Source organism: Poecilia mexicana, unplaced genomic scaffold (genome assembly GCF_051168715.1).
Source record: "Poecilia mexicana isolate PSO_F unplaced genomic scaffold, ASM5116871v1 scaffold_5, whole genome shotgun sequence".
NCBI classification, from domain to species: Eukaryota; Metazoa; Chordata; class Actinopteri; order Cyprinodontiformes; family Poeciliidae; genus Poecilia; species Poecilia mexicana.
This window is the reverse complement of record NW_028263374.1, coordinates 12,270,013-12,284,835: the sequence shown is the minus strand read 5'-3', so window position 1 is coordinate 12,284,835 and position 14,823 is coordinate 12,270,013. Positions and strand designations below refer to the sequence as shown.

The 14,823-nt window shown below is 38.4% G+C and overlaps 2 protein-coding genes across 3 annotated transcripts; both read left to right on the top strand.

The window, feature by feature from the left end:
- Nucleotides 1-987: 987 nt before the first annotated feature.
- adipor1a (adiponectin receptor 1a) lies at nucleotides 988-9,828 on the top strand. Of its 2 annotated transcripts, none has more exons than XM_015004239.2 (8): nucleotides 988-1,080; nucleotides 3,064-3,278; nucleotides 3,360-3,473; nucleotides 5,760-5,931; nucleotides 6,014-6,200; nucleotides 7,207-7,394; nucleotides 7,607-7,800; nucleotides 8,164-9,828. In XM_015004239.2, exons 2-8 carry the CDS (start codon nucleotides 3,132-3,134, stop codon nucleotides 8,290-8,292), a joined length of 1,131 nt encoding a protein of 376 aa, XP_014859725.1. In that variant the 5' UTR covers nucleotides 988-1,080; nucleotides 3,064-3,131; the 3' UTR covers nucleotides 8,293-9,828. The 2 variants fall into 2 exon arrangements, with proteins under 2 accessions (XP_014859725.1, XP_014859726.1); XM_015004240.2 differs by lacking the exon at nucleotides 988-1,080 and adding an exon at nucleotides 1,099-1,250.
- Nucleotides 9,829-11,406: 1,578 nt separating this feature from the next.
- On the top strand, nucleotides 11,407-13,738 carry rabif (RAB interacting factor). Its single transcript, XM_015004213.2, has 3 exons — nucleotides 11,407-11,657; nucleotides 12,065-12,201; nucleotides 13,271-13,738. The coding sequence occupies exons 2-3, from the start codon at nucleotides 12,073-12,075 to the stop codon at nucleotides 13,517-13,519; spliced, it is 378 nt and encodes a 125-aa protein (XP_014859699.2). The 5' UTR covers nucleotides 11,407-11,657; nucleotides 12,065-12,072; the 3' UTR covers nucleotides 13,520-13,738.
- The last annotated feature ends 1,085 nt before the right edge of the window (nucleotides 13,739-14,823 follow it).

Here is a 14,823-nt window from a genome sequence, read left to right as displayed (position 1 = left end):
ATTTATTTTAAAATACACTGCACAATTATTAGACTTCTGAAAAACTAATGCTTTTTCCACATTTTCTTAATGGAGAATTGGTGTGTCAATTGAGTACAATTAATAAGGCTGTAACATAAAATGTGGAAAAAGTTAAACACTGTGCAGGTCCTCCACCATACTTCACAGTGACCATGGTGCTTTCCCTCATGTTCATACTTTATTTATATAATTGTTAAAAATGTTTTAAGTCATTTTGAAACTTTTTTGATATTTATTGTGACAAACAAAATTTGATTATTTAAATTTACCTTCTTGTTTCTGCTGGGTTGAGGTAATAACATTTTGGAGGGGTCACGTGTTAAATCTTGTAGAAAATTTGTGGACAGTTACAGATTAGGGTGACTTCAAGGAGGCCTTCCACCTTCAAAAAATTTGGAGCTCGTTCTTCAAAGATAAATCTTAAATACTAGCACAAATATGCAGAAAGAAGGATTGTATTACTATCATTTCAGTATAAAAAACCATCCATTGGTTATTGGAAAATGTATTGTAAACCATTTATGACACACTGTTTTTAATTCAATGTAAATTTTTATATATATATATATATATATATATATATATATATCATGAAAACTGACAATCCTTTTACATTATTTCAGTATCTTTGAGAGATGCCTACCTCATTTGCTATCAGAAACAAACTTATTGGTTGAATGCAAGTAATTTCAAACCTAAATCTGCCAATGGTATGAATAGTTTTGGTCATGTACATGCAGACACATTCAGCTTCGCCCCATAAGGAGAAATGCAAATAGTTGTTGATGTTGAACGGTTTTCGGATGTTGTCATTCAGTTTTATCTTGTGTAATTTCATTGCGTCATTTTCCTCACAAAATAAACTAGCTGGACATTTTTCTAAATAAAACTTCCAATGTTTTGGCCAGCGCCGTAAATAAACGACTTTGATTTTGGCTTTTATTTTGGAAGAACAGAACAGGATTCAGCTTTGCTAAGAGACTTCAACTTCCGGAAGTGGCTTTTGTTTCGCACAACCATAAATAATTTACCTTCCTGGTTAGGAGTCTTCCTCGTCAGGTAACTTCGGGACATTTAATTAATATTTGTTGACAGTGTTAACCCCGCTGAGTGTTTAATTAAGTCTGTGGCCTGCTGCCGTTGTGTTTGGACCGCTGTATTTCTGGCAGCCAGTGCGTTGAAAAAGAATCAATTTCCTGTTCGGCTGCTGGAGCTCGGTTAGCTAACAGGTAACGTTAGCAACCAGATATTTATCAGGTTGTTAAAAACTAGATGATTTATCCACCTCATCTCCTGTCAGCATATACTAACTCTGTATATTTTTATTAGAAGCTACAAATCGTACATTATTCCCACATTTGGTGGACTTCGTCTGTATTTTAGGGTTGTTTACATTTTGTTCTCCATGTTCCGTCAGACGCTTTGTGATGTTATTCAACATCCGTCGGGAAGTCGCTTGCCTCCAGTCTTAAAACTAACTTTGTTGAAGGTTTAGTTCTCTTTATTAGACCTAGCATCACCTAAGAAATCATTCTCATAATATAATAATACAGAACAATCCTGTCGGGTTAAGTAGCCTTTGGACAATAGTGAACAATAATCCACGCTACACTGTAAAAACAACAAAAAAGGGTATTATTGCTAAGTAAAGATATAAAGCAAAGGGGGAAATTAGAAGCTAAGTTTTTTTTTCCTCCTGATTGAAAATCTCCTGTGATTTGAACATTTGGTGGGTTGGATCTGGTATTGATTGAACTCCTTTTGTTAGTCGACTCGACTTGAAAATCTAGTTCAGCTTGATTTAAAGAGAGTGCTGTATGAATCTGTGGTCTGACTTGGATTAGTTATCTTAGACTGTTTAGCGCTTGACTGAACTTGCATTTTTTTCATCATCTATGTATGGATAATGCCTGGTTAACTAATGAATCACAGAGTTTTGAAATCACAGTAAATACAGATAAAAAACAGAAGGGAGGAGGAATGTGTATTTATTACAGCTGATTTCGTCCTTTTACAATTTGTTTTATGATGCTTGTTTTATGACATTGAAAGGATTTTGTCTGTATGAAAATGCATGTATGTTTTACTAACAATGAACTGAACAGGCTTTTCTTGACTGATATTGGTTTCCTTTAAAAACTGACCTACCGACTCCCAATTTCTGATTTTTCTTTTTTCTTCTTTGCACTATTATACATAAAAAAGAGGAAAAAAATGTGCTGCAGGTTTTAAGATAGGGATATCAGGTTTAAAATGCAGTAGAAAAATTGGGAATTTAAAGATTTAGCTAAGTTGTTGCACAAACTCTTGTGTACCTGACCTTTAGGTTTTTTTTGTTTGTTGTTTTTACTAAACTTAACAGCTGGGGTTTTCTTTGACTTTTTAGTTTTTTAACTCACTGATCATCTATCCGAGACAATCAAGAGAAAACTGGGCAGATTCTGATCTTATGTTGATTATTTCATACGTATGAAAAATGTTCTGATAGGAATTATTAATTCAGTGTTAACAAAGTCTAGTTGAATATGTCTGCAAATCACAATGTTGTCTTTGTTCTAGCTTATAAAATAATCAAGGAATGTTATATGCATGCTTAAAAATATGATTGATCGCTGCCATTCGGTGCTGATTAGCAGAATAATAACTCTACTTGGTGTAATAAGTTCTCTATATATGAAGACAAACTTTTTTATATATATTTCTGTATATTTTTATACCAAGTTAGTATTTTGACGTTTTAAAATACTTTTCGTAGTGTACCACACAATATTGCCATACAATTTAAGTCCCTGTTCTTTTAAAATTTTTGTATTATGAAACAGAAAAAAATGTCTTCTGAAACGACTTTTATAGTTGACGATAATCCTTAAATTAGACGTTTTCACCAAGATACAAACCTTACCTTCCAAAGGTTAGGATGCAGTTACATTTGTCCTTTGGTATAAATGTAACTAGTTACTCTGAACTGGTAGTATTTTTCTTTGATGTGTTAAAATAACAGGCCAGTGTAGCACATTAACCGCTGTCATTCTGGGTTTACAGGAGGGAGTTTCCTTGTCCCGACTGAAGCAGAAAACAGGACTCTGATCAGGTCATCAGGCAGTCTCCCTATGTCAGTCCGAAACGGGTCTGCCAGTGATGCAGACTGCCGGATCTCTGAGGACTGCAGCGTCCCAGATGTTGAGCTGATGGAGCTCGGGCCGCTGCTGGAGGAGGGAGGGGGGCGGCAGGGGCCATGTAAAGGTGTTCATCCGGAGGTAGGACTGTTTTGGTGTTTTTGGCAACAGTCCAGAGAAAAGTTTGCTTTCTGTGTCTCATGAGCAGTCGTCTGTTTGAAGGGAGCAGCGATGATTGCTGATGAGGAAGAAGAGGACGACGAGGTGGGCGAGGTTTTGACTTTGCCTCTTCAGGCTCATCATGCCATGGAGAAAATGGAGGAGTTTGTGCACAAGGTAACTGTCGTGGGAAAAAAATTGCTTTAACAAGAGTCTGAAGAAATATATTGAAACCTTGCAAGGTGAGAACAGGAATACAGAGTCAAAGAGTCTGTCAAGTCCGCTCTGATGAACAGTGGATCTGGTTTCCTTTTATGGGTTCTGGTCAGAGAAGAGAGACTTGATTGGACAATGGGTGTGAATCCCTGATAGTTATGTACCAACAATTCTGTGGAGCCCAACCCCGATGGCCTAGCCATTTGTCTGTTGTTAAGGAAAGGATGTTGTTACTTAATGTATGAAATGCAGCCTCAGTTCTGGGTTGAGGAAGTATCACCCCGATTGTCTCCTGGATCACAGACATTCTCTGCTGTTACGTCACACTGTGGAGGTCTATAGGAGAGCAGTTTGGCCAATCTCATGATAAAATCATGCAGACACAATGATCTCATCAGACACAATCTAAAAAGCACAAGAGGGGTGAGGAGCGCATTCTAAAATTTTCCATTACAGTAACAAATTGGCTCAGATAGGATGTGTAGGTGGATTAAAGGCCAAAGGAAATGGCTGTAGAAGAATATTATTATCGATTAGGTTATTCAGATGTTTTTACCGCTCAGGGCTTTTTAGCTTAAAGATTATATGCAGATATATATTGACTAATTCATATCTACCTTTTTAATAAAAAAACAAAATTAGTAAATGTTGTCTTGCAGCCTGATATCAGTTTGCTGCAGCTTGTGAAGTTTGTGGCACATGTTCGAAGTGAGCTCCTCACAATCTTAGTAAAATTACTGAATTATTGATGAGGCTTCAGACAAAAAAAAAACTCTTTCAAACATCAAAACATCTTTTTAGTCACAGACTCGAAGGTTTCCTTCATGTTTTAACATACCTGCCTTACGAAGTAGAGGCACATAAAGAAATAATGCTCCATTGTTATTTCAGACCATGTTAGACCAGCGTAAGGCGTGTTGTTGGATATCTCAACATGCATGGCAAAATCAGTGTGACAGCCGCCCAAATTCAAAATAAGTAGTAATGTGTTTTTTGGGGCGGTCGGCTGGAAATAAGCCCCTCTCGTAAATTTGGCCTTCGTAAATCAAATTAGCTTCAGCCTGTTCCAGTTTCCCCCTCGTCGTCACCGGCCCTCCCTCCAACGCTGCAGCCTGGGTGCCCTCAGGGCGGCCTGGCCCCATTTTAAAACCGCTACATGATCCCATGTTCATTTTGGTCGGCTCACCCACCAGTTGGCTTCACGTCGATGCTTTCGCATCCTGTGGTGGAATCACGTTCTAATGCCATTTTACAGTAAATTGATGGTCTGATGTTACAGTAAATGTTGCCTGTTCTCACTCTCTCAGATGAGATAAAAACTGCAAACTAGTTTATCTTCATTCTGTCAAACCTGCATTGCAGCTGCTGCATCAGATTACCTCGGTAACTTGACAAGCACATAATTGTTTACCAGCTTTTTGTGGTTTCAAGTGACTAAATACTGTAAGTCGTGAAATTTGTTTGTCAGTTTGTTTTATGAGAGAGGTTGAGATATTTTTCAGAGGAAGTTTAGAAAAGCTCTTTACAAGTGATTGTTGTTTGTTCATAAATCAGGAAACTGCACATCTTTTGACACTGGACACGTGTGAATTCAAACTGTGGAAAAAGAAACAAAAGTTAGAAAACAGCAATGTTGACGTCCTAATTTATGGCTAGAGTGGACGTTGAATTAAAAGAGCTTTTTGCAGGAGGCAGGAAGGGAGAGGAGCACTCTGATCAGGACTAATACCTGCCATCTAAAAACACATTTTACGTTTTTGTAGGTTTTCACTCAGTTAAACTCTGGAACTGAATTAAAACATCTTTTATTTCAGAAAAGGTTTGTAATAATCCACAAAGCTTTAATAATTAAAGTTTGTTGGATGTATTTTTTTAGGAACAATGAAAACACAGCAGCTAAAACTAATCATCAATTTAAATCTATAAACATAAATACAGTAAAACATCCCAACTTTACTAGTTAAAAAGATTTGATGAGAGTGTTGCTCTCTCTCTCTAGTGAGATGCTAAAAGCTAAAATCTTTTTTTTTTTTTTTTTAATAAAGATTGCAACAATTTTTGCTGGATTCAACATGCTGAAAGACTGTAAAACATTGTGACATAAAAAAAATAAACATCTGGTCCAGGCTTCTGCTTTGGAAAAGATTGGAGGACGAAATAAACTGACCCAGAAAAACGCCCAGGAAGCCTGTCTTCACATGTGGTCTAGTCCTTTATGCTCAGGTAAACATTCTTGCTGCCCTGCAGGTGTGGGAAGGTCGCTGGAGGGTCATTCCTTTTCATGTCCTGCCCGACTGGCTGAAGGACAACGATTACCTGCTGCACGGACATCGACCTCCGATGCCGTCGTTCAGGGCCTGTTTCGGAAGTATCTTCAGAATCCACACTGAGACGGGAAACATCTGGACTCATCTGCTAGGTGAGCATGAAAACTCATTTACAGTCTCATGTTTTTGATGCTGGACTTTATGAAGATCCTAAAGCTTTCTTTCCTTCCTCAGGGTGGATCTTATTCGTTTGTCTGGGCACTTTAACCATGTTGCGCCCCAACATGTATTTTATGGCACCTCTGCAGGAGAAGGTTGTGTTTGGGATGTTCTTCCTGGGAGCAGTCCTCTGCCTCAGCTTCTCCTGGCTTTTTCATACTGTCTACTGCCACTCGGAAAAAGTCTCTCGCACATTCTCCAAGTAAGGATGTAGGAAAAACTAACACAAGGGCAAGAAAATGATAAATAAAATTGCACACAGATGGACTGATTACAGGCATTGCTCTGTAATTTACTTTGTAGCATCAGGAATACATTTTTATAGCGCACTTTTTAGATTTTTATAAGATAAAAAATGGAAAACTGTACACATTATTATTATGCATGACTTTGTGTTGGTCAAACAATCCAAAAAAGGTTATGTGGAAAAATGTGAAATTTTCTTAACTTCTTGGGGCTAGAAAATAAAAACTAAATTTTGCATTCATTTTACATCAGACTATGTAACTGCTCAGTAAATGTTACATTTTTATGTATAAGATAATTTGAAAAGCGACGAACAGGTTCAGAAGGTTTGCCTTAATGAAGCTCCGTCCTCTAACAGAAACATGGCTGCATCGCTCACGTTCTCTAAAGGTGCATCTCAAACATCCAAAACGTTCCTACAAATTTACTGCATCACATCTGGAGAAAGCCAAACACGGCGTATCAGAACAAATACCTCACACCAACTGTGATGCACAGCGGTGCTTATATGTGAGGCCATCTGTCTGCCTGCTCCAGCTAGACCCAAAGTGGGTCACGCAACAAGACGCTGATCACGAGCAGAGTATCAAGTCTGAAACCAAATGAAATGACCGAAAAGCTGCGGCGGAACCCTGACGGAGTTTTGCGTAAATGAATATCTGCAAACCACAGCGAAGATGTTTGATTTGTTGAGATAAAAACATCAGCGTCTTACATTTACAGCCCCCTCTGCTCTTTTTAGTGAATTATTAAGTGTGGATTACAGCAAATCTCCTGCAGACCAGCTGTTCAAAACGGGTCTGCCCGTCCTCGTTCTTCTTCTCTGCCTGCTTTGTGTTGGTAAATCTAAGTTGCGCATGCTTGGTCCAGACAGAGCCATCTGTTTTGGTTTGATAAACTGAGATGTTTATCAAACCATCTCAGTTGTTTGAGATGGTCACCGTCTCACCTTCTCTCCCCAGGCTCGACTACTCGGGCATCGCCCTCCTGATCATGGGCTCCTTCGTGCCCTGGTTGTACTACTCCTTCTACTGTTCCCCTCAGCCTCGACTAATCTACCTCACCATCGTTTGTGTTCTTGGCATCGCTGCCATCATAGTGGCCCAGTGGGACCGATTCGCCACCCCTCGTCACAGGCCAACAAGAGCAGGTGAGGATAATGCTGCTGTCTTGAAGCGTTTTGCTTGGGCTTCATTCTGGTTTTATCGCACAGATGATCTTATTTTGGCTTCATTTTTTTCCCAAGTGGGATTTTGTGCTTGCAGAGGGAACCAAAGGAAACGTTGTTAAAGATGGCTGATTCTTTTTTTTTTTTCTTTAATGTCTGAAATTATTTAATGTACGTTCCTTTGTTTTGCTCAGGCGTGTTCATGGGTCTTGGACTCAGTGGCATTGTCCCCACCATGCACTTCACCATCGAGGAAGGATTCGTAAAGGCCACCACAGTCGGACAGATGGGTTGGTTTTATCTGATGGGCGCCATGTACATCACCGGTGCCGGTCTGTATGCGGCCAGAATCCCAGAACGTTTTTTCCCCGGGAAGTGTGACATCTGGGTAAGTGTCAAATTGTAGACATTTGTCAAGCGTTCACATAGTGGGACATGTGCTGCCGATACAGAGCGAGGCTTTAAGCGTAGTTATCCAGGTAACTGTTAAAGACAGCACTTAGTTTTTACCTGAATGAATTTGCTTTCTTGGTTTGTATTTGTAGTATCAATTATACTTTGCTGAATAAAAAGAAGTGGATCAAATAATGATTCTGATAAGCTCATTGTGTGTATGCGTAGTTTTAATATTGAAAAAGACGAGCAATCATTAAAATTGGCACAGAAAAGTGGAGATGCACTGAGATTTTCTGATGATTCCCAGCATTTCTAACCAATTTTTGTTTTTTCTCTCGCGTCTTTCTTTTTTCAGTTTCATTCTCATCAGATTTTCCATGTCCTGGTCGTTGCGGCAGCGTTTATTCATTTCTACGGCGTCTCCAACCTGCAGGAGTTTCGCTACGGCCTCGAAGGAGGCTGCACAGATGACTCTCTACTCTGAAAGGCCCAACTGTGACTTACTTTTTCTTTACAGCTACACCCACACAGACACACACCCATACATGCAAAATGCTGCTGGACATCAGTATAGTCTCTTCTTGCTCCTTCTGTACTTCTGGGTTGCTTACATCTTTGGGTTTTAGTGGTCTTTCTGCTTTGGCTTTTTTGCTCCAGTAAAGTAGCATTTACTAGCCAACGTACTTTGGAGGGATCAGACATTACTTATAACTATGATACCTGTCAGATAAGTGTTACAGATAGTGTTTTCAACTAGGATTAAAGTGGGATTTTAACCAAATCTGATAGCCTCTTCATAGGTTCTCTCCGTTACCCTGACCCTCTTCATGATCTGTTACAGTTGCACAAAAGGGTTCAGAGAGTAATATTATTTATGCCAACGGAGAAAGCCTGGACTTCAAGTCGTCCCCCCTCACATGCAGGTTAGAGGATGGTTGGAGGGTCTACAGCGGAGAGAACAGACATGCCTGCGTAAGGAGTGGGAAACTGTCTGAATGTCGCCGGATGTTTGTTTTCAATACTGATATTGATTACCTATGTTTGGCTTCTCAGCAATAAAGGAAAAAAAAAAAAACAGTGAAATTTCCAAAACCCCATTCAGTAGAAAATTCCAGTGTTTTTATAATGTTTTAAGGCGAATTTGAAATGGTCATCCAGGCACTCCAGGTGAGAAGAGTCTCTAATGTCTGACCGGAATAATTTAACGTGCACAACCTTTATTGAGGAATCAGGTGAATTCATAGTTTCTGATAACGTCTTTGGACGTTTTGCCTCCTTTTGGCAAACATCCAAAATGGATTGCTTATAAACTGTTCAATGCAACAGAGAAGCTGTAATTGTTTGTAGCTCCTGTGTAAAAATAAACCTAGTTCAGGTTACATTGGGACAAAGTCTTCATCGCAGATCAATTAGGAATAACGCTTCAATTATAAACTCTTAGTTGGCAGTTCTTGAGCTGCGACCAATGTACGGATCTGAATTGGCGATCAAACGCCGTCTTAGTCGACTGTAGGTTTTTCTTTACTGCTTGATTTCAAATGTAAAGAGGTGTAAACATTTAGCGCACCTTGCGTACGTTAGAGGATTAAATTCAAGACTGTAAAATCATTAAATGAGGTTTAAAATGTGTTCTGGATGATTGGTAGAAACTTTTGAGTATTCCTGTGCCTTACGCCAACGGAAATGTTTTTAAATAAAACGGCCTATCCTTTACAGTCAAAGGATCATCCAGGATTTAGGGGTTTTATTTTCTCGTTTTCCTCACCATGCATACAATCAAATCATTATTAAAGTTGCAGTTCCATTATTAGGTTGTACACAATGCTGTTAAGACTCCTTTTTCTAGATGATCTTATTCAAGCTTTATTACAAAGACTAAACATGAGTATCCCTGACTTTGTGTAATGTTCTGTGTAGAAGGTGATAAAAAAAAATCATACATTTCTTTGAAATGTAAATCTAAATATTTATTAATGGTAATATTGGAAAATTATTGTAATAAATTCTTTTCCATATGTAAGAGGATGTTGTTTTATTTTCCCACTGTACATTTTAAAACACACAAGTAGCCAGTAACGCCTGCATACAAAAGTATTTGTGACTCTTTACTATCTCCTCACATTGAAGTGGATATTTTGAGTGGATAGTTTTGCTTGTACCATCAGGAGAAACCGTTTTCTATAGATACTCAGTTTAAGTCCAGACCTCAGTAACACACTGTACCTCTGTCTGCATGTTTTTTGGGTTTTTCTCCTGCTTGAAGTTGAGCCTCTGTCTCAGTCTTAAGTCTATTGAAGCCTCTAGCAGGTTTTCATCCCTACTCTCCAGTATTTAGCGCCATCAATCTTTCCATCAACTTCTTTGTGCCTCAGGGGGAAGAAAAAAGACATCTCTACAACATGATTCAGACACCACTTTGGACATTTTTTATTACCTGTAACATCCTGCTCACCGTCTGTGCTGATAAATATGGACCCAGCATTGGGGCCACTTACATACCAAAGTATGTAAGAGGGTTATAAACTCCTGTTTATACCCCAGGAAAACAGGAGTTTAGATTACATAGCTGCCAAGAAACTCTCATCAACTCGGTGTGTATTAAAAAATACATTTCAACAATTGTGCCACCTGTAATTTTTGATAAAAATTATATATTTTTTAAATAACCAGAGATAGCGGTCAAAGAACACCATATTATTATTATTTTTAGCATTTTTACTGTGTCATACACACCTTGAAAACATGGAATTTCTTAGCGTTTCACAGGTTTGAATGTGGGAAAAGAAATTAAAATGGTGGAAACAAGAAAAAAATGTAGATCTAAGCAGAGTTTTTCTATGCTTTGCCATTTTTTATTATTTTTTTTTAATCTCAAAATAAACATATCCTAAACAAGCAGGATATGTCATTTTAATTTTAGAGTATTCTACTAAATAAAGCTAAACCGACAAATCAAACTAACTCAACATATTTGAAATGCATGCTTTATTTTATTACATTTTATTTTGTAGCACGTTATTAACATATTAAGGACATAAACATAAAGATGTGAAACAATTCTTCCAAAAAACAAAGGCAAACATGGTTAAAAATGACGTGTTATCATTTGGGTTTCAAAATCACTAAAACCCCTAAAACTAATGTTATTAACTTAGTTTAATAAATAACTTAATAACTATTAGTCTCTTAATGGCTATTAACTTATATTAAGACCCTCTAGGTGTTAAAAGTTTCATGAAAATATCACGCGTAATGTGGAATAAATTCAGGAAATTTGAGAATTAAATCTGTTTTTTTTTAGTCCAAGATCTAATTAACCTCACCAACATTAGAAAGACAGTTCATATAAATAACTTAGAATTAATAATTCAATCAGGAATATTAGTATTTCATTTCACAAATATCATTACTGTCAAACTCCAGTCCTCAAGGGCCGCTGTCCTGCAGTTTTTAGATGTGCCACAGGTACAAAACACTGGAATGAAATGGCGTAATTACCTCCTCCTTGTGTAGATAAGTTCTCCAGAGCCTTGCTAATGACCTAATTATTCTTTTCAGGTGTGGTGCAGCAGAGGCACATATAAAAGTTGCAGGACAGCGACCCTTGAGGACTGGAGTTTGACACCTGTGCCTTATCTGAACACATTAAGGTTGAAAGAAACGCTTTCAACCAACCCTTTGTGATGTGGTCAACATCTCATTGGATGTGGTACCTTCCCGCGGTTGGTTGTTTCGCTTCGGACGCATTTAAGGGCCGCACCGTAACATCAGCTAGCATTCCAATGGCTAATTTGACTGTCTCGGCAGATTGTTTTTCTGAATAATTACTGTCTCAGCGTCATAACTCAGGTACGTCTCAAATTGTTCGATGTAATTATGCATGAATGATGTTCAAAGCGTCCGGCTGAGTCATTTCTTCATTTGGCGTGGGTTGAATTCAGTGTTTTTATACATATTGTAGCGTAAATTTGAGAGGCGGCTCATCCTGATTTTCTCACTTGAGATTATAGTTTTGCAGCCTGATTATAAAACACTGAGCGTTTTTACTTGTACTTCCGCTCTCCACAGCCCTAGTTCCGGGGTCCAATCGCCCTATGAGCTCAGGCTTGGTTCTGTTTAAACATTAGGGCTTTAATGGATCAACCGTATAATGCTGAGATATCACTGGTCATTTATATTGATGATTCCCCGATTGAAGAACCGCTGTAGTAAGCATCCCCATCTGTATGTATGAATGTAAATTCACTGCTCATTAGGACTCAACATGGACAAAGAAGGCACTGAGCGATCCGACCTGGTGTCTGAGGACGGGAAGAACATCAAATCTGTCCTGTGTCAGCGGTGCGGGTCCAAGGTGTTGTGTCCTGGGATGGCTGTGTTTGCTGAAAACGAGGTGTGTTTCCCGAAGCAAAAATGGACTGATGTAAAAAAATAAACCGGATGCGATACTGGGAACTTTTCAGAAACCAGCAGCCACAGTGCAAAGTTTTTCTTTCCACATTCCCAGCTGTAATGTGAAGAACTTGGACAAGTAGGAGGGAAAGTGTGTGTGACGCCTTAAAAACATCTCCAGCAGGTTGACGGCGTCTAATTTCATAGAAACACATATGCTTTCATATAATGGAAGCAACTTAAAAATAAATTGGATCCTAATATGATTGGGGAAAAATGTACATTTACATTTGTCATGCTTAGAATAATGCTGGAAACTTCCCCCCCCCCTCACTGTCTGAAGTTAAATTAGATCAGTGTTTCTCAACCCTGGTCCTCACCGCCCCCCCTGCTCTGCATGTTTTAGATGTACCTCTTTTCCAGAACAGCTGATTCAAATGATTGCATGACTGTCAAGTACTGCAGAAGCCTGTTAATCACCCAGAGATACAATTCAGGTGTGTAGCAGAAGGGAAAAACCTAAAACATGCAGTTCAGGAGGGTGATGAGGACCAGGGTTGAGAAACATTGAATTAGACCAAACTTCTCTTCTCAAATGTTAGTTAACCTCTCACAGGTCTCAAGTCATAGCATGATTATTTAAAGAGATGGTAGTCATTCTGTATGTAAACATTTGATTTTAAAGATGATGCGAAACAAATCTTGCATATTTTTCTCATTTGCTTTTAGCAAATATAAATTTTGGTTGTTCTAACTGAATTAAAACATATTTTTAATTGGTGCCTCTCATTGGTAATTGGTCTGGAGAATTTAAGTTATTTAGAATGGAAATGTTCAGTGTCACTTCAGTCTGAGGGATCTACTGAAGTGTGGCGTTGGACCTTTGTAGAGAAGGATCAAGATTTTTACCAGAGTTTCTGAAGCACAAGCGATTCTTGTGCAACCCGTAGCAGGAAGAACACAAAGTGTCGTCCAGCTTTATCCCATTCTGATTAGATATAAATACTCCACAAACCTTGTGCTCTTAAGCAAATCTTTTTGTCACCCGTTTTCTCTCCTTCTCACATCAGCTGTTCCTGCCCTCCATGCGGAAAAAGAGCAGCCTCAGCAACACCGAGGGCTCAGTCGACGGTGACACTCTGACGGCTCACTGGTTGGTGGACGACATGTTCAGTTTTGAGAACGTGGGCTTCACAAAAGACGTGGGAAAGATCAAGTACCTGATCTGCGCAGATTGTGAGATCGGACCAATCGGATGGCACTGTTTGGATGACAAGAAAAAATTTTATGTCGCTTTGGACAGAGTGAATCATGAATAATGCTGGTGCATATGTGAGCCTAATGGACTTCAGGAAGGTTGTGGCCTGCTATGCATTCCTTTGTGGATTTCCCCCCAAAAATTGACCCTGACTCAATCCGTCATTGACACTTGTGAAGAAACAGCTGTGTGTAAACGGTTTGTTATAAGATTGTGCCACATTCATTCTTAACATTCTCATAAGACTCACTAATATTATAATAAAAGTATTGAAAGTTGATTCTGATTTTCTTTCATGCACCTTATATCAAGAAGTTGCAGTGTCTTCTACAGACTGTTTTATGAAAAATATTTTCATCCTTCAATCTTTTTTTTTTTTTTTTTTTTTTTAATCCAATACCACCTTTAAATTTAAATCCAGTGAGATGTCTTTGATATTTCTCTACCAGCTTTGCACATTTTTAAACTACAGTTTCCTGTTTAAAAATACCAAATTTCATGATTACTACAAATTCTCAATTGGATTTAGATCTGGACTTTGACTGGGTCATGCTAGCACACGAATATGCTTCAATTTAAACCATTGCATTGTATCATTAGCTAGATTTTTAGTTAGTATCCACCTGGAAGGGAAACCTTTGTAGCAGTCAAAAGTGTTATGCAACCTTTAACAGTTTTTTTTTTTTGTTTTTGCAGAATTGCTCTGTTTTGCCTCTACCCTCCCATCAACCCTGATTTTTTTTTTTTTTTTTTTTTTTATTCCTGTTGCAGAAAAACATCCCCAGAGCATAACGGATAACAGAGCTACTACCATGCTTCACAGTAACTTATGCAGGGAAATGTTTTTTTTTCTTCCATTTTCTTGGTGTCTTTGGTAACATGAGATTGAATTTATGACGCTGCATTGATTAGACAGGCACTGCTAAAAATACGTATCCATGGAAAGTTTGACTGCTTTTTATGACAGACGTTTGAATAAAATGTGATTTATACCATGCAACACACTTTAACAAAATCTTTAATAAGTATTAAATTAGGCCAGTGGAAATCATATGAATTACTAGTATATAGCTATTTAAGAGTAGAGTTCAATCCAAACACAGCGTTCATCTGTTCTTCAGCTTAACCAACCTGGTTAATCTTTTAGTATATCTTTGGTGGATTTCCTTTAAAAACCCCAGTGTGTGCCATTTCAGGATGCTGTTCCGCTCTACAACACTAGATGTCCTAACTTCACGGCTTGACGAGCTTCCTGACTGCAGCATCATGTGGTTTATTGTTAGCTTTAATAACCAGAGGTGCTGCACACATTAACTGACTTCTTGACCTCAACACAAGTGGTTCACAACTTGGTGTAACAAACAC